The sequence below is a fragment of the Hyperolius riggenbachi genome, chromosome 7 (genome assembly GCF_040937935.1).
Source record: "Hyperolius riggenbachi isolate aHypRig1 chromosome 7, aHypRig1.pri, whole genome shotgun sequence".
Taxonomy (NCBI): domain Eukaryota; kingdom Metazoa; phylum Chordata; class Amphibia; order Anura; family Hyperoliidae; genus Hyperolius; species Hyperolius riggenbachi.
The window spans coordinates 140,193,523-140,218,728 of NC_090652.1; the positions used below are offsets into that span (position 1 = coordinate 140,193,523).

The following is a 25,206-nucleotide window of genomic DNA, read 5'->3' on the forward strand; positions in this document are numbered from 1 at the left end:
GGGAGGGATGGAGGGGCGCACTTTGGTGCCTCAGCCTTGGGTGCTGGAGGACCTTGTCCCGCCTCTGCGTGGACGACTGCCCTCACCTCTCTTCCTTGACCATGATCTTCCCCTCCTTGGCCTTATTGATGGATCAAATACCATTCCAAGGTCCCACTCTGATAGATCTTTTTGAAACTTTGTTTGCTTCATTTTTTTGATATTGTATTGAATTCTCTCTATGTGCAGCTTGAGGTTGTTATTGAGCTTGGAGAATTCAGGATTCTCCTTTTGTGAGTCTAATAGAGCCCCACTTTTATCAACCAGCTCAGATAGCTCATCAAGCTGCATTTTTTCTTCCTCCATAAATAACTCGAGCAAATGGAGGCCTCTCTTCAAACAATCCTCCTGCCATATCTTTTTAAACCTATCGGTTTGTAAATTTTCGGCAAGTGCAATCCTTTCACGGATACCGTGAGGGATAACCTTTGCTTTTAAATAGGATTGTAGGAAGGACACATTCAGAAACAGTAACTGAGTAGATTAAACTAAACTTCACCAGAGGAGCTGGTGGGTACTATCAGAAAAGCACCTCACCAGTGGCAAGGGCCCACTGGTGAGTAGAGAGGTCAGACAGGCTAGGTTCGGCAACTGAGAGGCAGATACAGTACAGAATCAGTAGGCAAAAGAGTAGTAGGTATTCAGGCAGAGGTTCAGCAACTAAAGCAGATGGGCAGAGGTACAGAAACGTTAAGCAATAGCTGAGTCAGAGATAAGCCAGAGTCATACACAGAATAGCAATAATAATACAATAAACAATAGTCCTAGTCTTGTGTGAAATCCCTGGTTTCCTCCCAGATTAAAGCACACCGGATACTAGTCTAAGGTCTGAGCGCTAACATGTATGTATTCGCAACAGCAGACAGGTTGCGAGTGAATCGTGCAGGCTTAAGAAGCAGAGGAGACCTCACAGCCGCGCCCACTACAATTAGCCAATCCTGAGCGGCGTGAGTCCCCTCTGACGTCAGCCGACCAGCGGGTCAGCTGACGCGCCTCCTCCCAGCATAAAGGTCCTGTCTACGCGCGCGGCCGCGCGATACAGCAACCCTATGTGCTAATGACAATTCCGTCCCCGGCGTGCTAGACGCCGGCGGAACGGAAAAATCCTCCGAGCAGGGAACTGAGGCGGCTGTGGAGACACCCTGCGTGCCCGCAGCCGTAGATGTTACAACTATGCTATATTTACAGAGTCAATATCCCCATAGATGTGTAGCATTCCACCTCCCTGTGCAATAAATGTGTTTATTGCAGTACATCTACAAAAGCAAGAAAAGTGCAAAAGGAGTTTTTCTTCCTGCTTTGTTCAGACTTATGAACAAATGAAACAAACAGTGTGACGATACAGGAATTCTGGACACCTTTGTACAGCAAGTCTTGTTGCCATAGCTTCCAGCAAGTTTCCTTAAATAGCACCTGTAGACTGAGCTTGAGAAACTATAACTAACACCATACCACAGGGACAGACCTACCATGAAGCCACCTAAATCATGCGATTCAGGAAGCAAAATCTTGGGGGTGGCATTTGGAAAAACAGTTTGGACCACCTGGTGCCTGCCTCCTCTCTTCTATCCTGCCTGCCTTCCTGGCACACACACTACCCTCCTCATCCATGCATCCCCAAAACCCTGTCCTCATTTGACCGTTGGCACCTGCCGTCCTTCCCTATGACATCATAAGCAAGTGAGGGTCAATGTATGCCTCTCCCGAGGGCGGGACCATGGCACCATTATTGGGCCAATCGCTGATCTCAATCAGTAGCAGTGACATCTGATAGGTCACTGCTACTGATCAAGTGAAATCATCAGCACCAGTTAACAAAAGGAGCAGTGGGCAGCTTGGATTGGCCGGTCTGATGCCTTCGATGTTTGAGTCTTTGACCAGGGTTTGAATCCCAGCTCAAGCCAGTACGTAAAACAGTAAGGAGTCTTTGGGCAAGGCTCCCTAATGATCCTAGTTACCCATGGAGTGCACCCTAAGAGGCTGCAGCCACTTAATAGTGGTTACAGTTGGTATTGAGTACATATCAAAGTCCTTATTGTGCAATACTGTGGGCATGGCTTCTGAATAAAGTAATATAGGAATGGATTTAAAGGGATAGCGTACTTGGATACATGTGTATTAGCTTATGAAGCCATATAACAGAAAGTTCTCAATTACATGAAATATCACTAGGTCTATCACCATTCTGGTGGCAGTATATTTATGATTAAACATAATAAACCAATATAAATGGGAGTACTACTTCACACATCTGAATTAATGGCACAATATTTATATGTTGATTATTTTATGGATTGCTTAGTTGTTGTGCATAGTATGGATATACACATTTCTGACAACCCGAGACTGATGAATTATCAAAATAAATAACTGACCAGCTACCAAATATATGGAAATATGGACCTACCTATGTGAATTGGATGATTCTGTCAGGATCACAGCAACCAGAGCAATATATTTGGTACATTGGTAAAAGTGCTCAGTATCAAGCTTAGTGATTTTAAATGGTTTGGTTTTAGGTTTGCATATGTTTAAACTCCTATCTGGACTCTTGTTTTAAAATGTTATTGATAAACTATGGTTGAAATAATACTAAGTGAGTGTTGATATCATGAGAATTGACTGTCTTGTCTGTCTCAGTTAGGCCTAGACATCATTATACTTGTATATGACTAAATTACAAGTACAAATATACCCACATTTCAACTGAAAAGGCCACTTGAAGTAGTGGTGAAATGTCTTTTATATTTATTTTAACTGTCCATTTGAATTTGATTTATTTCCACTAGATATCATATGACCTTAATGAACAAGAACCTTCACAGATAACTAGCCCCATAGGTCCATATTCCCATTGCAAGGTACATAACACACACTGCTGCATGGGTAGCTGCTTGCAGAATAGACTTAGGCCAGGTGCCCACTAGATCGATTTGGAAATCATTTCTGAATCGCTGTAGTACAGTGATATTCTCCACGTTTGCTGTAGCAATAAAGAAAAGGCCCTCATTGCTTTATATAGCGATTGCTCCTGGCAAATTGCAAAATTGCTGCAGGCAGTGCTTTCATGCTGCGCGATGCCGTCTGTGGAACCATCCCCATAGGATTCCATTTGTGCAGCATGTTGCCGATCATCACTAGTGGTCTATAGCAGGGTTCCCCAACCTTTTCCGGCCCGGGGACCACTTACTGGCCAAATTTTTCTCCGGGACCCGTGGGGGGGGGGGGGGGGGTTGGGGTTTCGCGGGTTATCGTGACCTAGTGGACAGTGTCGTGCGCAGCGGGTTACGGGGGGAGGGGCTGGGGTGCGGTGGCATAGCTAGCATAGTTGCCCCAGTATGGCTAGTATAGTTACCCCAGTGTAGCTAGTATAGTGCCCCAGTATAGCTAGTAATGTGACCAGTATAGCTAGTATAGTCCCAGTATGGGTAGGTAGTGCCCTAGTATAGTGCCCAGTATAGCTAATATAGTGTCCAGTATGGGTAGGTAGTGCCCCAGTATAGCTAGTAAAGTGCCCAGTATAGTGCCCCAGTATGGCTAGTAAAGTGCCCAGCATGGCTAGGCTAGTATAGTTACCCCAGTATAGCTAGTATAGTGCCCCAGTATGGCTAGTATAGTGCCCAGCATGGATAGTATAGTGCCCAGTATGGCTAGTACAGTGCCCCAGCATGGCTAGTATAGTGCCCAGCATGGCTAGTATAGTGCCCAGCATGGCTAGTATAGTGCCCCAGTATGGCTAGTATAGTGCCCAGCATGGCTAGTATAGTGCCCAGCATGGCTAGTATAGTGCCCAGCATGGCTAGTATAGTGCTCCAGTATGGCTAGTATAGTGCCCAGCATGGCTAGTATAGTGCCCCAGTATGGCTAGTATAGTGCCCAGCATGGCTAGTATAGTGCCCAGCATGGCTAGTATAGTGTCCCAGTATGGCTAGTATAGTGCCCCAGTATGGCTAGTATAGTGCCCCAGTATGGCTAGTATAGTGCCCAGCATGGCTAGTATAGTGCCCAGCATGGCTAGTATAGTGCCCAGCTATAGCTAGTATAGTGCCCAGTATGCGTAAGTGGTGCCCTCGCGGCCGCCGCTTCTTTTACCTTATGAGCGGGTGGCCGCTTCCGGATTCCCCCAGGCGCCGCTCTCCTTCATGCAGTACTATCTCCTCCTATAACAGCAGCGCGTCTTGCGTCTGCTGTAAGGAGGGAAGGAGGCAGGGCAGCGGCTTCCTGTAGCGGCGATATGCAGTGGGCCGCGGCCCGGTGGTTGGGGACCCCTGGTCTATAGCCTTTACTGTACATTTTATTTGTCGCTACACCAGTTCCATTGTAACACCTTACCTCATAGTTCATATTTGAGGCCAAGCAGAGATTCCTGACAGTCTCAGATGCCTCTTCCCCTCTCAGCTTTATGGTGCTGGGCTCTCTTTCATAAAGCAGATTTGTCACATAAGCACTTCCAAAGAGCTCTGCACATAGACATAAATACAATATATCATTTGAAGGTGAAAATCTTGTAAACAAAAAGAACCATCAATCTAATATACTTATAAAAGACTTTGGGCCTGATTCACAAAGCGGTGCTAACAGTTAGCACCCTGGTGAAAAGCCCTTTATCACGCCTAAACTCAGTTTAGGCATGATAAGTTTAGGTGTGATAAGTTTAGGTGTGATAAGTTTAGGCATGATAAGTTTAGGTGTGATAAGTTTAGGCATGATAAGTTTAAGCACCAACTGCGTTAGCACCGCAGTGCACAGCTGATCAAAAGTTTTGCGCTAGCAAAGTCTGGTGCACTTCGCATAGAGTTTAATGGCGCTGCTTTGCGTGCGGGACTTTGCACGCTATCTACACTTGTCTAAACTTAGCATGCCTAAACTTATCACACCTAAACTTATCACACCTAAACTTATCACGCCTAAACTGGCTTTTCACCAGTGTGGTGCAAAGGTTATCATGCCTAAAGTCTTTTAGGCATGATAACTGAGTTATCACCGCTTTGTGAATCAGGCCCTTTATGCACAAACTTGATTCACAAAACGTTTTTTTCAAGAATCACGTAACCTTATGCATCTTTTCATATTATCTAAGAAATCACCTTTCAAAGCCACAAAATAAATTAGAATAAGTTGTAGGTGTCAATATTACTTTCCTTGTCTTATTTTCAGTACTTTGTTTAGCTTATTTAGCTTCCTGATGCATGAAAGCATGGTAATATTGCTGTGCACAGACATTGAATGGCAATATTACCCTTACTATTAGTGCATTTAACAGTGGCGTAGCGAAGGAGCTGTGACCCCCGGTGAAAGTTTTACATGGGGCCCCTCAAGCACTCTATACATAACAATTGATACAAAACACCAAAGCCTGCCAAGGATGTCCACAGTGTCAGAGGTGCAAGAAGGGGATGGAGACAGTTTGTTATTGATGACTACTATTCAAAGCATCTATATAAGTGATTATTACCAGCACAGGACCAATAGAGAGCTAATATTGTGCTTGAGGGAGGGTCCCTTGGGGCACTCCCTATTGCTACGCCACTGGCATTTAATATAGCAATGGCCGCACTAGTCAAGTACCGTGGGTTGTGCTAATAGCGTAACTTGGAGAGTTATAATGCCGTGCAATGTCTATATTACCGCAATTTTGTGCACCAACCCCTATGTGTTTTAAAGATGTTTATAAAGCTAAGGTGAAAAACAGATAAGGGTCCTTATTCAATTCACCTTTTCTCCTGTGTTTTCTCCTAGGTGTTTTTTCTCACCTTATCAATAAAATGCCTTTTTAAATAAAAGGGCCCATATGCAATTAACTTTTACTCCTGAGTTTTTTCCTAGGTGATATTTTTATGTCATTAAAATTCCTTTTAAGCCACCAGCAAGCAAAAAAAATACTCAAAATAATTTTGATAGTACCTTCTCACCTACCTTTTGGTACTTTTTTGATTACAAAATGCTGAAAATCTATTTTAAAAAGACGTTGAAAAATTACCTCCTAGGAGAAAACTCTAGGAGAAAAAGTGAATTGCATATGGGCCCTGATGAGAAATGATCTCCTGGGACAAAACTTAGGAAAAAGAGTGAACTGAATAAGGACCAAGAAGAGATGCCAAATATAACAAAACTTAACACTGGAATGGAATCCTCTAGTTAAATCTGTTTGCTTTTCATTAATATAACTAACTGTATTTACAGCACCAGACTTAAATTACTTAAGGTGGCCTTACACAGTACAATAACAAGATTAACATTTCCTGCAAATCAATAAAAATGATAGCAAGAAAAGTCTTCGCGCTAGCCCACTGAGTGTAGCCACTTCCAACAACTTATTAAATCACAGAAATGAATGCACGGTTCTGCTCCTGACGTTGGGAATGTGCAGCAATCTAAATGGAAAAGGAGCGCTCCATAGTGCATTACTGTGTAAAGGTTTTTAATCGCAAGATAAAAATATATACTTACAAGATGCAAGTAAATATGCGCTTATCGGCGGATCACCACCGCTAAACCTCCCCTTGGCGGTTCGTCCTTCCGCCTCTGTGGCCAGCAGTGCGTACTCCGGTCGGACGGTGCTCGTCTCGCTAGGGGGTGGGCGGGGTTTGGTCCTGGCGTGCCTACAGCGTCATTACGCGTTTCGGCGCTTCAGCGCCTTCGTCAGATGACGCTCTAGGCATTGGCACGCCTCTTATACACACAGCCATCGCCTAGGTAACGGCGGCGGCGGTGTGGGAAAATAGATGCGTGTCTGCATTAAAAATGTCATAATGGTAAGGGCTGTGGCAGGGGAGTGGGAAGAAAGGCTTTGCAGCATAACTATAAATAAAAGAACTGGCCACAATGCTTCGGACTCCCCGCTCACAAAATAGCATAAAAAGTTAAAATAAAAAAAACATACATAAATTGGTCACACACATAGTAACTGACCAGGGGAGGGGAGAAAACCCCCCTGGCACAGACAAATACATGTATGATAAAATACCATCAAATCTAAGCGACAATAAAATATGGCAAAACTTTACATTCATGAAAACTTCTTCTGGGAAAAAAAAAAACCTGTTTACGACTAGCATCAGAAATTCTATAGGGACAAAAAGTGCTTAGTGCATGCCTCATGACCAGCATATCATGGCTAGCAATTGATTAGTTCAAACAGGATATTTCCAGTAAAAAAGAGAAGAGGAGGATGGACATTGTAGGATGATGTTCCATAAACCCTTCATCCGGTCTTAAACTTAGAGTGGTCAGCTGACCACTGCACTGCATCAGGGAAATTAAAAGGTGAAATGGGGTCATGCAGAGTGATAATAATGTCAAGTGTCCTAATTGTGGCCTGCAGACACGCATCTATTTTCCCACACCGCCGCCGCCGTTACCTAGGCGATGGCTGTGTGTATAAGAGGCGTGCCAATGCCTAGAGCGTCATCTGACGAAGGCGCTGAAGCGCCAAAGCGCGTAATGACGCTGTAGGCACGCCAGGACCAAACCCCGCCCACCCCCTAGCGAGACGAGCACCGTCCGACCGGAGTACGCACTGCTGGCCACAGAGGCGGAAGGACGAACCGCCAAGGGGAGGTTTAGCGGTGGTGATCCGCCGATAAGCGCATATTTACTTGCATCTTGTGAGTATATAATTTTATCTTGCGATTAAAAACCTTTACACAGTAATGCACTATGGAGCGCTCCTTTTCCATTTAGATCAATAAAAATGATCACTTGTAGAGAAAAAAACATCTTAAGGTTTTTTTCATTTTTTTTTTATGTTGGACTGAGAAATCTGATAAAATGTTCAGTTTTTATCAATATACGTTGATCAGCAGTAATTGAATGGTGTAGGATAGATTGTCAATTTCTTGATTTACAAAATAAATATAAATGATGGCAATTTTTTTCAGCCCTTTCAAAAAAAAAATTTCAAATGTTACAATAAATCAGAAAAATGTATTGTATGAATTAATTTAAATGAAATATAAAAATTGTATAGTGTGCAGCCATCTTTAGTCCTGATTACCACTGCGTGCATTCTGATCTGCGCTTTGGAAGGCATATGGTTGGGGAATACCATTGACGTGTGCTTTCTCATACAGAGATCATATTACTCGTTTTAGGAAGTTAGTTTAGCAGAAAAGCTTGAATGTGAAGGCCCGTACTCACGGGCTGCAAAACTCGCCTGTCGCCAGCACACGTGAGCGTGTGGGCGACAGGCCGGCGACAGCTTCTCGCCAGGTCCCTCCGCGTACACATGCGGAAGAGGGACCAGCGGCAAGGCGGAAGCTGTCGCTGACGTTCCTCCTCCCCCCGCCGGAAGGTCTGTGAACCTCAATGGAGGTTGCTGTCGCTAGTCCGCGTACTCACGCGGACTAGCGACAGTTGCGGCGGGGGGGCAGCGGCGACTGTCGCCATGCGATTGAAAGTTTCAATCGCATGGCGACATAGCGACGGGCGACAGTTCGGGGGCGCGCGGGCGTGCGACGGCCCATACTCACGGGCGACCTGTCGCCGCAACACGCGCGCGCCGCGTGTTGAGGCGACAAAAGTCCCTCGTGAGTATGGGCCATTAGGGACCTCCTCCAGAGGCTCTCAAGCTGACAAGATTGCAAAAGACAGCAAATAAAGTAGCTGATGAATTAAGGGGTTCTGAAAAAGAACATGTCTATCAAGCTACAGAAAATATAAAATTACAAACTAAGTTACATCTTTGTTACATCTATGTTATGGTGGCCATACATGGTACAATTTTTCCTTTTTTTTTTCGATTAGATAATTTAGTTCGATTATTCCGTTAGATCGAATATAAAGATTTTTCCAGCATGTCCGATCTGATTTTTCTCGAAAAAACGGGATAATCGTTCGAATTTCTTGATCGAAATTTTTTTTTTAAACTTTCATTCAATTCGATCATTTAAATCGAAAAAACGGGATAATCGAACGTTTTTATTGTACCGTGTATGGCCACCATTATAGTTATCTGAACAGGACAAATGAGTAAGGGTTGGGGCCTACTGATTTTGCAGCAACCATAACACCCTCAATCCTATTACTGAGCTATGCACATCAGCAGTGAGGGTAGTCCCTTTGAAAGGTGGGTAAAGCTATGTCTCCATAGCCACACCCCCACTGCTGGTATTGCAGGATGGAAAAGCTTTAACAGCAAAAAGGGGAATGCTGTAATATTTTTCTTTTTCTCTTTTTTAGTAAGTGAACAGTCAGATCTAAGCTACACACTGCACAGTGGTTTGAGGTTATTTTACATCAGAAAACAACACCTATACTGTTCATTACCAGTAAATGCATTATTAACTGTTAAGCCACACAGGACTAGTGGTTATGAGGTATAAATAAAACACATTGTAATTAAAAAAAAAATGTATGCATAAATTCCACAAACACATTACTGTGCTAATTGTTTAATTTGGAGAAGAAAACTGACACCAGCAAAATCAATAAAAGGAGTTTAAACAGACATTATTGACACCAAAAAACTTTGCTGAATCAAGCTTTATATAATCACCTACAGGATCACTGCTGAGTTCTGTGTAAGAATTAACAAACAGGACAACTGGTGTAGTCATTAGATATAAACCAGACATTAGACAGAGGCAACACTTTTGAACTCACAGAAAATAGCAGAACAGACGTATAAAGACTAGTTTTCAGAAAGTGTTATTTGCTGCTTATTCTGATCAAGCCTCAGGGGTCTCATGTGATGGTCCAGAGACTTTATGTGTCTGAACCATGGCCCCTTAAAAGTCACTGCTCTTCCTTGTACTCACAATCCTGCTTTGAATATACATTACACACAAGCAGTTAACCAGTTATCACATTTGCAGCTCTATGATGGTAAAACAAAGAATACGTTGTTTTATACTATTCACATAAATACGCCTTTTATGGTTCTGAAATAAAAAAAAAATTCAGTTTAAAGAGAACCTATAAGGAAAAAAGTACCCCTTATGGGGTACTTACCTTGGGAGGGGGAAGCTTCTGGATATTAATGAGCCTTCCCCCGTCCTCCTGTGAAAATCCACCAACAAGCTTGTTGGTGGATTCAATAGCACCTGCAGCATGTGCCGATATTTACCTTTGAGATCCAGTGCAGGTGCAGTAGCAGCTTCCCCCTTGGGCTCCGGAGGAAATAGCCAAGCACGATCAGGTCTGCTCTACTGCGCAGATCTGAGACGCTTGTGCAGTAGAGTGGACCCAATCAGATTCGGGTAGTTCCGCCCAAGGGGGAAGCTGGTACTGCGTCTGCGCTGGATCTCAGAGGTAAATACTGATATCTGCTGCTGATCGAGAGAGCTAGCGCTGTATCGGTACTGCACAGGAGGGAGGGGGAAGCCTCATTAGGATCCAGAGCAGGGGTCAGGAACCTTTTTGGCTGAGAGAGCCATAAACGCCACATATTTTAAAATGTAATTCTGTGAGAGCCATACAATATGTTTCAAACTGAGACAGTGTGCAAGCGCAGCAGAGGGCTAATGTCCCTGTTGCCATGGTGATGTGTACACAGTTGATACGCCGAGCAGCGGAAGTGTCAGACACGTCTTCAGCTTTTCTTGGGTTTCATCAACATCAGTGATTTCCCCGAGAGCCAGACAGGAGAGATATCGACTTACAGCTTGTACACTTAGCTAGCTGGCTTGGGGATTGATTCACTTTGTAGGATGAGATCTCCGCACTTTGGCCCAATAGGCTGCCTGTCAAGTTCTATAAAGTCACTGGACCTGACAGGGTCCAGAGTGGGACAATTGGAGCAGCTGTTCGTTTTGGGGGGAGTGTGAGTAAGTTAGTAGTGCACGCTACAGCAGTAGCATGACAATTTTGAAAGTTTTACTTGCGCCGCCACACTAAGCTGCACTTCTTGAGCAGTGTAGCTTTAGTGAATCAACCCCTAACTGTGACCCAGATGTAGCCATCAAAAGAGCCACATCTGGCTCCCGAGCCATAGGTTCCCTACCCCTGATCCAGAGGCTTCCCACTCCCGAGATAAGTACCCCTAGGCGCACTTTTCTTTATTACAGGTTTTCTTTAAATGATCATGTATGCCAGGGATGTCGAACTCCAGTGCTCGAAGGTCCTGACAAATTTTTGGCACAGGTCAAATTAATTGATGGAACTGAAGCAGGAAAGGTGTGGTACATCAAGTAAAACACATTTCTCTATTTCTCACTCCATCCTACACAATGCAATGGCATGCTATATCCATATCTATGCTACAGTATATCCATATCTCTCATCTATGTAGACTTTTTGAAACATAAACAAATGGAAGATGGAATGAAAGAGTCACTAACCTTTGTTTGGCATATTGTCTTCTTCCACTTTCAGAAGTTTGAGGATTGATTGTGTTTGTGTTTTTGCACCATTTCCATCACAGGAAAATAAAGTGATAAGATGAGACTCATTGCAAGTGGTTTCTGCCAGAACGCCATCTTTAAACATCTGTATACATTCCAGAGAAGAGTCCAGAATTTGCTGTAAAAAAGAGAGATACTAGCTTTAAACTCTTAATAAACTGTATATGTATTTCTCTGGAAGGGGCACAGACAACAATGACTTGCCCTAAAGGTTTCTATCCTTTTCCACACAATCCAAAATGAAAACAAAACAAAAGTTCCATTCGTGTTTGATTATTCACCAATGGCCGACAAGATACGGTTGAGTAACTATAAAAACTGGTCTAGCTTGAGGGAAAGCCCAGGCCTTAGGTCTACGGTGGGGGACAGACCACTAATATCGTTACGTAGAGCCCGTACGATCGGGGCTGTAGTGGTACGTAGTGAACACAGGGAGCCACAAAAATTGAATTGAATGGAACGGTCGGCACCGGTCGGTAATTTTAAATGTCACAACTGTACACATTGCAGCCAATTCATCCCGGGCAAATCTGAATGCTTGGGGGGGGGGGGGGGGGGAGGGGGGGGTCCCTGAAAATTAAGCAGTTCATGCACTGTAGATCAAAATTTGTAGTATATGCAGTGGTCTGCCCGTGTCACCGTTTTTATATTGGGGAGACAACAAGACAGATGGGTACTCTGTTTCAGGAACACGACCATTCTATCGAGACAGGCAAGGGGGCAACAAGGCTAATTATGCATGTTAGAGAGGTTCATGGAGGGAACCCAGATGTCTTGAGATTTTTTGTATTAAAGTGTGTGGATATCCCCCACAGAGGAGGGGATAGGGAAAAATGTTTACGTAGGGAAGAAGCAAGGTTGATATCGATTACTGATGCATGTGGCAATCTGGGATTTAATGAGCGCAATGAGTTGCATTGCTTTTTAGATAAACATTGACTTAAGTAGTAAAGGTGAAGCGGGGTTCCTTCATATATTCCACATGCATCTCCCATAGTCTTTCTGATCTTTATCCCTCATTGGATAATGTATAATGATGAAATCTTATCATATAGTGTATATATTATCCCCAAACCCCCATTTGTAGATGTAACTGGGTTGTCTCTTTAAAAATATATATACATTGGCGTTCTCTCTTTTTTACTCCCAAAAAGTTCAAACTGGGCATATCAATATATATAGTTATAGGAATCAGTAGCTTCCGTTTTGAAGTTTATGCTACATGTTTTTTATGGTATTATGCCTCACTGTGTTTATAACCTTTGTTTTTAACAGAATCTACGTTTTGTAATATGTTATTTATGATCTTCTATTTCTTCATTTTTGTCCCGTAGGAGTTGGACACCAGAAGCCGCCGTGTATACGCTTCCATAGCAACATGGAATGCGGAAACCGGCTCATTGATACCCCCAGGTTTTGCACGCGAGATTTGGTGGGGTCACGTGCCCGGAAAAGGCCGCGGCTCTGATTGGAGGAAACTCCCGAGTAACCCAACCCCGAAAGGGGCGGGTTCTTCTCCCGCTGTGCAGACTGGGTGGCTCGGACCAAAATCCTTTGTGGACGAGCGCTCGGTAATGAGCTGGAAGCGGCGGTTTGGTGAGTCCCTCCCACTTTGGGCTTGTTTGAATTGTATCTGTTTATTATATATATGAGCGTGTTAGTATAGTTATTGGTCTCTGAGGAAGCAAGTAATTTGCGAAACAGCTGTCAGACCAACTGTGATGTGTATCTGTTTGGTGGGATGAAATAAAGTGGTGTTTTTCTGCAACCCATCTGGTGCCCGAAATCAGCTTTTCTTGTGTTAAAGTGGATCTCTCTTACCGGAGGCACAGTGAGTTGGTCACCAGTCCCCCACCATAGGCTGCCAGGTGTATCTAGTGCCGATCTTTTACTCTCCTAAATTGCTCAATCCAAATTTAAGATTGAAATGTCCTGAAATACGGCTTTAAAACCTTGAGTTTTACAAAATGATCTATACATGTGAGTATGTACCATAAAATGAAAACAATCATTTCATGTCTTTACGGCCAGCACTGGAGTCAGCATTAGCTACTATTTAATGATGTCTGAAGAAGTGTCACAGTATACAAATGGTTACAGTTATCCATTTGCCCCCAAAGTGCCTTAAAAAAGTATCTGAGCAAGAATTTTAAACACAAGATTTCAGTCCAGGTTTGCTGGATTTACTATGTTTTCCATGGTTATCTAACCTTAGGAAGGCCTCACTGACACTTATAATGTGTCTGTGAATATGTTTTCCTACAAATTATTTACAGGCACAAGGGATGGACATTCTTATGTACAAAGCCATGCATGTAGGAATGAAATACAGGACATACAGTATAAAAATACACCATTGCCCAGGAACTTGTAGAACATACGTTTAATAATGTGTTAGTTGTGAATAAGCCCTCTGATTAATATGGGCTGATTAATGCGTTGTTACATTGCATTAAAAATGACAGCATAGTAAACGGGTTCTTAGTGAATTTTGTCTGTGCAATATTTCTAGTTATTAGTAAGCTGATATGACTTAAGGTGGCCACTAACTATACAATCTTTTTCATCCAATCTTACCATTTCTATGTAATATAAGGTAACTGCCTAAATTATCCATTCAATATATTCACTCAGTTTACCCTTATACTGCATAGATTTGGTAAAATTGAATGAAAAAGATCGTATCGTTAGTGGCCACCTTTACTTAAATAACAATATCAATGTGTGGGTTCTTTAGACCCTCCAACAACATAAAATGACTATATTTCTAAAAAAAAATGTGAATGAAGTAAATTTGTGAAATAAGATTTCACACTTCTCCCAAAATAACAACCATTTTTTACTAACCATTAAAATGCTACTTTGAGGGAGGTAATAAATCTACCCATGGCAGTGGAAAAAAGGTTATCTGAGAACAGATAAACAGGCAGACAGCATTTCTGATGTTCCAAGAACTTCTGTGAAACCGATTTTGTGAAAATAACATTTCTGGCAGCATTTTGTGAGTAATCTGCCAAAATAATGTGAACTAAGGTATTAAGGGGATGTGAAATCTCTAAAAGCTTAAAATATGAACTGTGATATTTAATAAACTAAGCTTACTCCTCTAAACACTGTCATTTCTTCAACAGTGTTTACAATGAATTGTAGACAGGGATACATAATGAACTACAGTCCATTGAATTATAAATCTAAATAGCATTGGGCTGCCTTATTAAAACAGAAGGTATTTACAAGATATTCAAAACACAAGGTATGCATTCCTTATTCAGAGCATAAGTGAACTTATTGCTATCAAAATGTGATTCTTCCTGATAATAATGAAATGGAAGCACACTTTGATTTGGTCTTTCTGAAAACAGTATCACACCCCCTCTCTATATACATCAGTATTGGGGGGATGGAGGGGGGAAGTGGCACAAATGAGGGTCTACAATGCATATAGCAATATCACATAAAACAAAACTTTTAATAAGTCCCATTAAAAAACTCCATATGTACAGGTAAACAGCAACACATCACGGTAATATTATTAACCTCCTTAGCGGTAACCCCGTGCTAGACACGGGGTAAGCCGCCGGAGGGTGCCGCTCAGGCCCTGCTGGGCCGATTTACATAATTTTTTTTTGCTACACGCAGCTAGCACTTTGCTAGCTGCGTGTGCATGACGATCGCCGCCGCTACCCGCCGATTCGCCGCTATCCGCGACGCCCCCCCCCCCCAGACCCCTTTCGCTGCCTGGCCAATCAGTGCCAGGCAGCGCCGAGGGGTGGATCGGAATGCCCGCTTCATCGCGATCGTCGCCATGGCGACGGGGAAGCCCATACAGGGAATCCCGTTCAGAACTGGATTTCCTGCAGGGTAAAGGCGCCGGTGGCGATCGGAGGGGTGGGAGGGATAGCGGAGGGAGGGGGGAAGCATGTAGGCTAGGCTAGCTACATGCTTTAAAAAAAAAAAATTTAAAAAATTGCTGCGCTGCCCCCTGGCGGATTTATTGTACCGCCAAGGGGGTTAAATGCAGCATGATGCACATTTCACGACCATTAAAAGTCACCTCTTCCCAGGTGTGTAGTAATGGTGAAGATCTCCATGATAATATAAAGACATACATAGATCCCTCCACACGGAGAGTCACAAAAAGTCCACCTCATTTAAGTAGCTTCAAAACGGCAATTCCATAGGGTAAGTACTCAATATAACACTACGTATATCCATGGCGCGAGGGCGGGGTTATCACTTAAATTGTCTGGTTATAGGTCAGGAGAGACATGCAAATGCAGTGACATGATGTAAAATGCCAGAACAAAACTGTGTATTTGTTCTGGCGTTGTAAAAAAACGTTCCCCTCCTCTGCATTCCCCTATAGTTTCAATATCAGAACAGTGCAGAGGATAAATTACTTCCCACATTGTCATAAAGATCCTGAGAATCGGTACAATTACTGTCAATATTGGCATACAAACGGAACTGTGAAGATGCCACTTACTACTGGTAGTGATGATCTTGAATTTCACATAGTAGTAATTTTGCAACAAAATTAACAATTGCAATGAAAAATCATAATGCAAAATGTATTTAATTTTGCACATAATCACAATGTAGTATTTAGCAAAAATGTAATGCATTTTTACAAGATACACATTTTTGCAAAAATGAGTCCACATTTTTTTCACATGCCCATTAACTTTAGCGCAGTTGGCGAAAATATGTTTTTGCATTGCTGCCTATGTTTCTGCATATACTCATCTGTGTAAAAATGTGTTGTTTTTTTCATCAATACTCAGTAGAGTTCAGTAAAAATACATTAGTGGATTCTGCGAACATCATTTCATGTGAAAGATAAATCAATTTTACCACACAAATCATAATTACGATCAGAATCATAATTGCAAACATTGAAATTCACAAAAGGGAAAGTACGAATTTATGATCAACATCTAAAAAGGACATTGAAAAGTTGAGATACTCTGCAGAGGACAATGGGACTTAGGAGCGTGCTATGAGGGAGACACTGGAATTTTGCATCACACTGTGGAAGGGCACACTGGAATACTGACACATTCTATACCAGGAGAAACTGGTATGCTAGGAAACACTACAAGGGGGACACTTAAATGCTGAAACACACTATGCGGCATATGCAGCAATTATTATTATTATTATTATTATTTATTTATAAAGCGCCAACATATTCCGTGGCGTTGTACAATGTCAATATAACCGGTACTTACGCTAGTTGCATAGTGTGTGGTGTGCAAATAGCACAATTGGCCTTACCTATGGTATAATCACAATTTTGCATAACGTAGGAAACATGGACTGTGCTATTCATGCAACCTAACATGGAAAGTCAATCGTGAGACCCAGAGAACACTTCAGAAAACACAATACTTAGTCTCACTTAGTTCAGTGATATGGTATAACCCAAATCTTCCAGAACTGCTTTCTGTCCCTGTCCCACTTTTTTGGATACAACATAATATTAAATGTATTAACCAACTCTTTAAAGGGAACCTCAACTGTGAGGGATATGGATGTTTCCTTTTAAACAATGCCAGTTGCCTGGCAGTCCTGCTGATCTCTTTGCTACAGTAGTGGCTGAATCACACACCGGAAACAAGTGTACAGCAAATCTAGTCTGACTTCAGTCAGAGCACCTGATCTGCAATCTTGTTGAGGGGCTGAAGTTAAAAGTATTAGAGACACCAGATCAGCAGGAGAGTCAGGCAACTGGTATTATTTTAAAAGGAAAAATCCATATCCTTCTCAGTTTAGGTTCCCTTTAATGATGGGAATTTTAGAGATTGTGCGAGTCTTACTGGATTTGGTCTCTTTAGTCATGCTTTATTTAAATACTGTCAACTCAGGCATGCTATGGGGGACAAATTACCTATCTGCAGTGGACCTGACTCTGTCAGGGTTTGAGAGGATACTTCTCATAAAAAAGACAATACAAAGCAAATATTATAGGTGCCTACACTCTATCCCCTATGCTATCAAGGCATTTTGTATTGACCTGAGGAAACGGGCCATGACCCGTGAAACGCGTTGTCAGATTGCTTTTTGAATAAAACCATTTTTTCCAGTTGAACTGGTGTCTATATCTTCTGGAAAGGAAAGCGATTACCTTTCTTTTTTATTATTTTGTATTTATATTTTAAACCACTAAAATAGAACACACATTGGGTGCCTCCATCCTACCCATTACCAGTCAGACCTCCTTTGGAGGTAATAGCTTTGAAAAGGGTGGACGAAAAGGGTTCTGCCATAGACTCTAATGCAATTATTGTTAATACCGCAAAAAAAGCAGAAAAAAGGGCGCTGCGATAAATATCGTTAACAACATTAGAACATTAAAGTTTTTGAAGTATGTTATCATTTTAGAAGCTTGCAACGTTATCGTTTTTGTCATATTATTTTGTTTGTATGTACAGCTTTTACGTTATCAAAGATATTATTGTTTCTATGTGTAAAAGGGTGTTTCTGCAGAGGGAGTGGTTAGGGTTAGGCACCACCAGGGGGAGTAGTTAGGGTTAGGCACCACACGGGCGGCGGTTCGTTTTAGGAAACACCAGGTGGGTGGTTACGGTTAGGCACCATCAGGGGGGTGGTTAGGGTTAGGCACCACTCGGAGGGTTAGGGTTAGGCACCACCGGGGGGTGGTTAGGGTTAGCCACCACCTGGGAGGTGGTTAGGGTTAGGCACCACCAGGGGAGTGTTTAGTTTTAGGCACCACCAGGGGAGGATTCTGTGTGAGAGTAGGTCTGGGTTAAGCTGTATTGTTGAATTACTTAACGATTTTTAACGTTAATATTTTTTTGTTTTTATCTCCCGTCTGTTTTTACAACGGTATTTATAGTTAACCAAGTTTGACAACGATGTTTATCATTATCAGATTTCGGTATCCACCGGCGCAATTTCGTTATCCAGCGGGGCCCTTTTTTCATGGCACCCTTTTTTCATGCACGTCCCTATTCTTAACATATAATAATATGTTTATAATCTGTTTAACCTTTACTGTGAAATGTTTGGTCTTTTTTCTGTTTTTATTTGTTTGTTGTTGTTGTTGGGGCTATTTCTAGCCCAATGCTTTAAATTTCAATAACTACACTCTTATTAAAAAAAAAAACATTTGACCCACCCACATTCTCCCAGTATGCTTATAAAAGCTATATCCACCTTTAATCATCATGCTCTGCTTTAAAAAAAAAGTAAAAAGATCAATGTTTTTTTTATTTAATATTTTTAGAGGGGAGAGGAGAAGGTGAAAAATCCTTTATTATAAACTAATCAGGTAGAAATCAGATTATGAGATTCTGCTGAGCTGTACTGCTGGCCACAAAGACTTAGGGCCTTTCCATACTATACACTCCCTATTCAGCAAAATGCAGAATCCACAAATCACAACATGCAGCCTATCAGGAATGCTACAATAAGATTATTATCACAAATAGAATACCAAGGTTGTACACCCCCAAGGGGTTTTTACCCTAATGGACCAGAGCAATTTTGTTTGTTTGTTCGTTTTACGCCACCAATTAGACTTACTTTGGGTGGTACATTATACTAAGAATTATTTTATTCTAAATGCATTTTAACAGGAATAATAAGGAAAAAATGGAAAAAAATCATTATTTCTCAGTTTTCGGCCTTTATAGTTTCAAAATAAAACATGCTACAGTGAATAAAACCCACATATTTTATTTTCCCATTTGTTTCGGTTATTACAATTTTTAAATTATGTCCCTAGTACAATGTATGGCAACAATTTTTATTTGAAAATAAAGGTGCATTTTTTCAGTTTTGCATCTGTCACTAATTACAACCCCATATATGTAAATATAACAGTAAAATACCCTCATGCCATTCATAGTTTAAAAACAGAGTCCCTCTGTCTCTGTGATACTCTCGTTGATCTTTGCTTATGGGCACTTTGATTGGATCAGGGAAGTCTTCTTCCCTTTCACCAATTGCAGCACTGTGGGTTCCGACGGGTAAGTGTGGAGGAGGAGGGGGGGTGATCAATCTGGGACAGTAGCTGTGGCAGGGAAGGACATTTTAAAACACCCTGTGGTCTGTTAAGAGGGACCAACAGGACATGTTAAAATGATGGGCAGGCGGGTAGTGGTTAAAAACACACATAGAGTAAAAAGTGTAAAAGAGGCCTTCATTTCTCTGCAGCAGTGGGAGAAGGTAGGAAAGCTTAGAGCACATTTTTATCTTTGCTTTAAAGGGAACATAAACTGAGAAGGATATGGATTTTTCCTTTTAAAATAATACCAGTTGCCTGACTCTCCTGCTGATCCTGTGTCTCTAATACTTTCAGCCACAGCCCCTGAATAAGCATGCAGATCAGGTGCTCTGACTGAAGTCAGACTGGATTAGCTGCATGCTTGTTTTAGGTTTGTGATTCTGCCACTACTGCAGCCCAAGAGATTAGCAGGACTGACAAGCAACTGGTAATGTTTAAAAGGAAACATCCATATCCCTCTCAGTTAAGATTCCCTTTTAAGGAACATCTTGCTACTAAATCTGACTATTTCCACTGTAGTGGTCCTTTAAAGGAATCATCAGGATGCAATGGCTTCCCCCCGATCTACTTACCATTGGCTTCCACCAGCTCCTGCCGGCAGTAGTTCTGCGCCTGCGCAGTACAGCACGGACAACATGGCCGTGATTGAATGCGCCACTCGCGTGGGTGCAATACGGGGCCGACCCTGAGGTTGGCCTCAGTACCGGCGGGGATACCAGGCCGCGGGCTGCGAGCGGAGCTGCGTCGTGGGACATGTTGCCGGGCAGGAGCTAGAGGAAGCCAATGGTAAGTAAGTCGGGGGGAAGCCATTGCAGCCTGATTCCTTTAAGCTTATTTACACTTAGCAGTGTCTGATAACTATACGTATCATACCAAAGTTTGATCTACAACCATTATGAAGCAACAGGAAATTAGATTATAAAGTCAGAATATCCTTGTTCACGGCATAGGTGATGAAGAGTAATGAAACAGAGTAAAATAGTATCCTTGCCTGCAGCAGATACTAAGGAAAGGGAATATCGTAACATAGTTTTCACATAAATAATCATAATATTTCTAATGCATTTGGCATTCATTTTCTCGAGCCACTTTAGATATAAACGTTGCTTTCATAAATTCTTGTTTAGCTTCCCCTTCCCAACAGATAACATAAATCTCTAAGTGTGGAAAGCAGAATAAGGATGCCTTAATTACTAGAAAAATAATGACGTTTTAGGCCTCTTTCACAGTGGGATGTTAAAGTCACACTTTATAAAAAATTATAACGCAGACTAACGCACAGCAATACAAAGTTTGTGCGACATTCACGGTGCACACGTTGCGTTGTGTGTAACGTGTAGCAATATTTAGAGAGTGCTGCATGCTGTGCGTTTAGCAATAAATGTGCTGCGTTATGTGTGTTGCACATGCTCAGTAATGTTTTTTGTTTTTTTAATTTTAACGCATGCGCCGTTTTCGTTCCATCAGTATGCGACGAAAACGGCGCACCAAGAGACACATAACGCAGTGCAAAACTATATCCAATTTCATAACCTACATGTGCTCCATTAGGGGCACGTTGTGCGACTTTAATGTCGCATCAAACGCAACGTCCCACTGGGAAAGAGGCCTAAAAGAGGAAGGAAAAAAAAGAAGAAGAAAACTATTGTATATGAAGGTAAAAGATAAAAGAGTCCCCACAATATTTACTCCCCATCCTCGCCATTTCCATGGTAATTAGAAGGCCCACATTTTACAGGTACATAACTAATAGAGCCACCATGATCTCCCCCCTTACCGAATAATGGTGAGACCATCATGACCTACCACTAGTTAGGCCTACAATAAAGAGAGTACATATATGAATACTTACGGTTTTATCTGGAAGTGCAACTGATCTCAGTGAAGTGGCACCCAAAATCCTATTAGAACACTGATCTAATTGTTTCTTCTTGTAAATGTATCGTCCTCTAAGCTGGTAGGTTGTTGGGCATTTACCTAAAACATCAACCTGTAAAAGCCAGTGGAAAATATTTACATTGTTAAAAGCCTCCATTCTTAGAGTTGCTTAGTCAAATACAAATGCCCGTAATGTTTTTAAATTGGTTGCACACAGTTTGAAAAATATGTCAGTAGACTGACATAAATTACTGGTAACATTTTTTCACACGATTCACAGAAAAGGGACAACAAAGGCTGACGAGTAGTCATTACCAGTCATTATATCATCTCCCTCTATGAGTTACACTCATCAATGCAGACATGCAAAACAATACTAATTTTGAGTGGTAAAATTACCCAAGCTTCAAGTACACTACTGCCCTGATAGTAAAAAAAGGAAACCAAATGGCATAATTAAGAAATAGAGATCTATAACAACAGTTTAAGTAATTTATTTTTAGCGTGATGCTTGCGGAATCAACATTAAAAACTCACAATGCTGCAAATGCACTCTTGAAATCATTTTACAGCGAATGTTAAAATGAAAAAGAAAAGAGAGAAATCACTACAGAAATGCTACATTTAATAAGGGGGGTGCTACCTCTTCAATGGTCCTACTTGAAGATGGTGCCTTCAAGTTGCTCTGTAATACACTCAGAATTCCTCTCTTCACATTGAGCGCCCAAGTTGTCTCGTCTCTCGTCGTACATATCTTCTGTATTTTTCCTTCGTAATATGTAAACTGCAGAGAATGCTTCTCTAGGATGTCTCTTGTTTAAAAAAAATATCAAAGAAATACAGATGTGAAAGTTCATATCTCTTCCTTCTAAGAGTCACACTCATCAATACAGACATGCAAAACAATACTAATTTTGGGGGGGGAAATTTCCCAACCTTCAAGTAACAATGCAAAACACTTCTGCCACATATTGAACATAGCTGCATAACAGTCCACAAGGAGAACCCCTTTCCCTCACTGGAAAATCTAGATTATTTGGCCCATATGTAATTAGCATTTTCTCCTAGGAGATAACTTGTTATCTTCTGTTTAAAATAACTTTTCAGCACTTTGTAATTGAAACAGAAACAAAAATTAGGGCAAAAACTACTCTCAAAATTATTTTGAGTATTTTCTTGCTTGTTGGTCGTTCGAAAGGTATTTGTAATGGATTGCAGAGACACCGCCGTGCGGTCTGACAGTGAGGCGGCTGGTTCCGCGTTCAGACCGGCGGTTTCTGAGCAGCACCATGCATCTGGTTTGTCTGAGCCTAGTAGTGCACACAGATGGAGAGCTACGGGCGCGAGCGCTAACAGGCAGGCCCTTTATGCCAATAGGAGAGGGATCAGCTGATCAGGACGATCAGCTGATCCCAGCGCAGCAGGTGATTGGCTGAATGGGACTGGGCGGCGCTGAGGAGCGCTCTGCTATATATATTTCTTGCCTGCCAGTTGCTGGTTGTCTGCCGTTGCGAATGCTTATGTGTTAGCACTCAGACCATAGTCAGATCCCTCAGTGTGTTAGAACCAGGTGGACCTGGGAATTCACACTTAGCCAGATTACTGTGTTATTACTGTGTTATTACTGTGTTATACTTTAGACCAGTTCCAGGGTGTTGAGACCACGGACCTCACACCCAAGATTAGGGATACTGTGTCATTGCTGTGTTATACTTTAGACCAGTTCCAGGGTGTTGAGACCACGGACCTCACACCCAAGATTAGGGATACTGTGTCATTGCTGTGTTATTCTTTAGACCAGTTCCAGGGTGTTGAGACCACGGACCTCACACCCAAGATTAGGCATACTGTGTCATTGCTGTGTTATTCTTTAGACCAGTTCCTGAGTGTTGAGACCACGGACCTTACACTCTAGACTAGGCCTCTGCTTGATCTCTGTTATGACCTATTGTTCTCTTGACCCTTCTCCTGCTCTCTGATTCGGTACCTTCGCATATCTGATTACCTGTTGCCAACCTTGCCATTCCCTGGTTACCGAATCAGCCTTCTGTCTCTGTACCTTATCTGCTCATGTGTCGTGTGTTGCCGACCCGGCCTGGCTGACCCTTCTACCTGTAACACCCCCCCCCTGGTGGGGTGTCCAGTAGCTGCAGGGACTCCCTGTCCCTCAGAGGGAACTCTCTGCAATCCAGTCAGGGACTCTATCTCATAGGAGTCATTTGACTGCAGTAGAGTCTGACTCCCAGCAGTTCAGGGAATCACTGGCTCTCTGGTTATCTCCAACCCTAACTGGGAGATACTCGTTATACGGTCTAGGGTCACCTGCTCCTCAGGTGGTCCAGGCTCATATACTGTTTTTTTGTTTGTTATTAAAGGCTTTATTGAACAGATTATCAAATACAACCGCATCAGAAGCAAGTCAAATAGCACGTTAATTAAACCAATGATTTACATATATAGTCTAATTATCATCAACTATGAAAAATAACAAAACAAACACAACGCTTGGTGATAGCAGGCCTAGGGCACTGGTAAGTACAAATCCGGCCCTGTCCATCATCATCATAAGGTCCAGACATTGGGTAACCAATGCTAGCTCAAGTTCAGTGGATTTCCATTTATAAGCAATGGACCATTGAGCGGCCAGTAACATATATCTATATAATGGCCTAAATTTACCTGGGACGCAGGCTCATATACTGTTGCACCAAACACTTACACTTTATCAGGTGTCCAGAGGTTAGTTATACTTGTATTATTGGTGATTCTGCAGATCATCAATAATCAGGTATATATCTGTATTCTTGGTGATACTGCAGATCACCAATAATCAGATTCTCTCTGTGTGCTGACACCGATCGTTACAGTATTATACTGACATATAAGGCATTTGTAACGATTGTATAACGTATTGGTGTAGCGACACAGACATCTGATTATTGTGTGATCTGCAGAATCACCAATAATACAGTCTCTATACCTGATTTTGTGGTGATCTGCAGTATCACCAATAATGCAAGTATAGAAGGCAGAGCTATAGTGACAATGGTGTTTGGTGTAACAGTAGAGAGTAGATCTCACCAGAGGGGCTGGAGAGAGCTACCAGTGGAATTGGCAGATAGTTTGACTAAGCCTCACCAGAGGAGCTGGTGGGTACTATCTGCAAACAACCTATGCTAGGCCCCACCAGAGGAGCTGGAGGGTACTAGCCACAATGGAAGCTGAGTAGCTAGGAGCCCACACCAGAGGGGCTGGTGAGTGCTATCAGTAACAGTAACTAAATAATTAAACTAGACCTCACCAGAGGAGCTGGTAGGTATTATCAACAACAGTAATAAGATAGTTTAGCTAGACCTCACCAGAGGAGCTGGTGAGTATTATCAGCGATAATAACTAGATAGTTTAGCTAGACCTCACTAGAGGAGCTGGTGGGTACTATCAGAGCACCTCTCCAGTGACAAGGGCTCACAGGAGAGTAGAAGGGTCAGACAGGCAAGGTTCAGCAACAGAGAGGCAGGTACAGTACACAATCAGAAGGCAAGAGAATAGTAATGATTCAGGCAGAGGTTCGGCAACTAGATCAGATGGGTAGAAGTACAGAAACGTTGAGCAGAATCAGAGTCAGATATAAGCTAGAGTCGTACACAGAATATCAATAATACAATAAGGCAATAATCCTAGTCTTGTGTGAAATCCCTGGTTTCCCCCCAGATCAAAACACACCGGAACTAGTCTAAGGTCTGAGCGCTAACACTGACGTATTCGCAACAGCAGACTGTTTGCAAGTGAGCGGAGAAGGCTTATGAAGCAGCGAGGAGAGCCCACAGGCACGCCCCTGCCAATCAGCCAATCTGGGCACTGTGAGTCTCTCCTGATGTCAGCCGACCGGCAGGTCAGCTGACGCGCCTTCTTCCA

General features: G+C 42.3%; 1 protein-coding gene across 5 annotated transcripts in view; it reads right to left on the minus strand.

Moving 5' to 3' along the window:
- Positions 1–25,206, minus strand: part of LOC137524618 (uncharacterized) — a 571,079-nt gene that overhangs the window by 451,675 nt on the left and 94,198 nt on the right. For all 5 annotated transcript variants that reach the window (XR_011022737.1, XR_011022738.1, XM_068244694.1 and 2 more), the window contains exons 5-8: positions 21,935–22,103; positions 21,266–21,403; positions 11,319–11,499; positions 4,372–4,499 (exon numbers count right to left, since the gene is read on the minus strand). Coding sequence is in view for 3 of the 5 variants with exons in the window: in XM_068244694.1 (XP_068100795.1) it covers positions 4,372–4,499; positions 11,319–11,499; positions 21,266–21,403; positions 21,935–22,103 (616 nt within the window). In the remaining 2 variants the exon portion in view is untranslated. The remainder of the gene's footprint in view (positions 1–4,371; positions 4,500–11,318; positions 11,500–21,265; positions 21,404–21,934; positions 22,104–25,206) is intronic.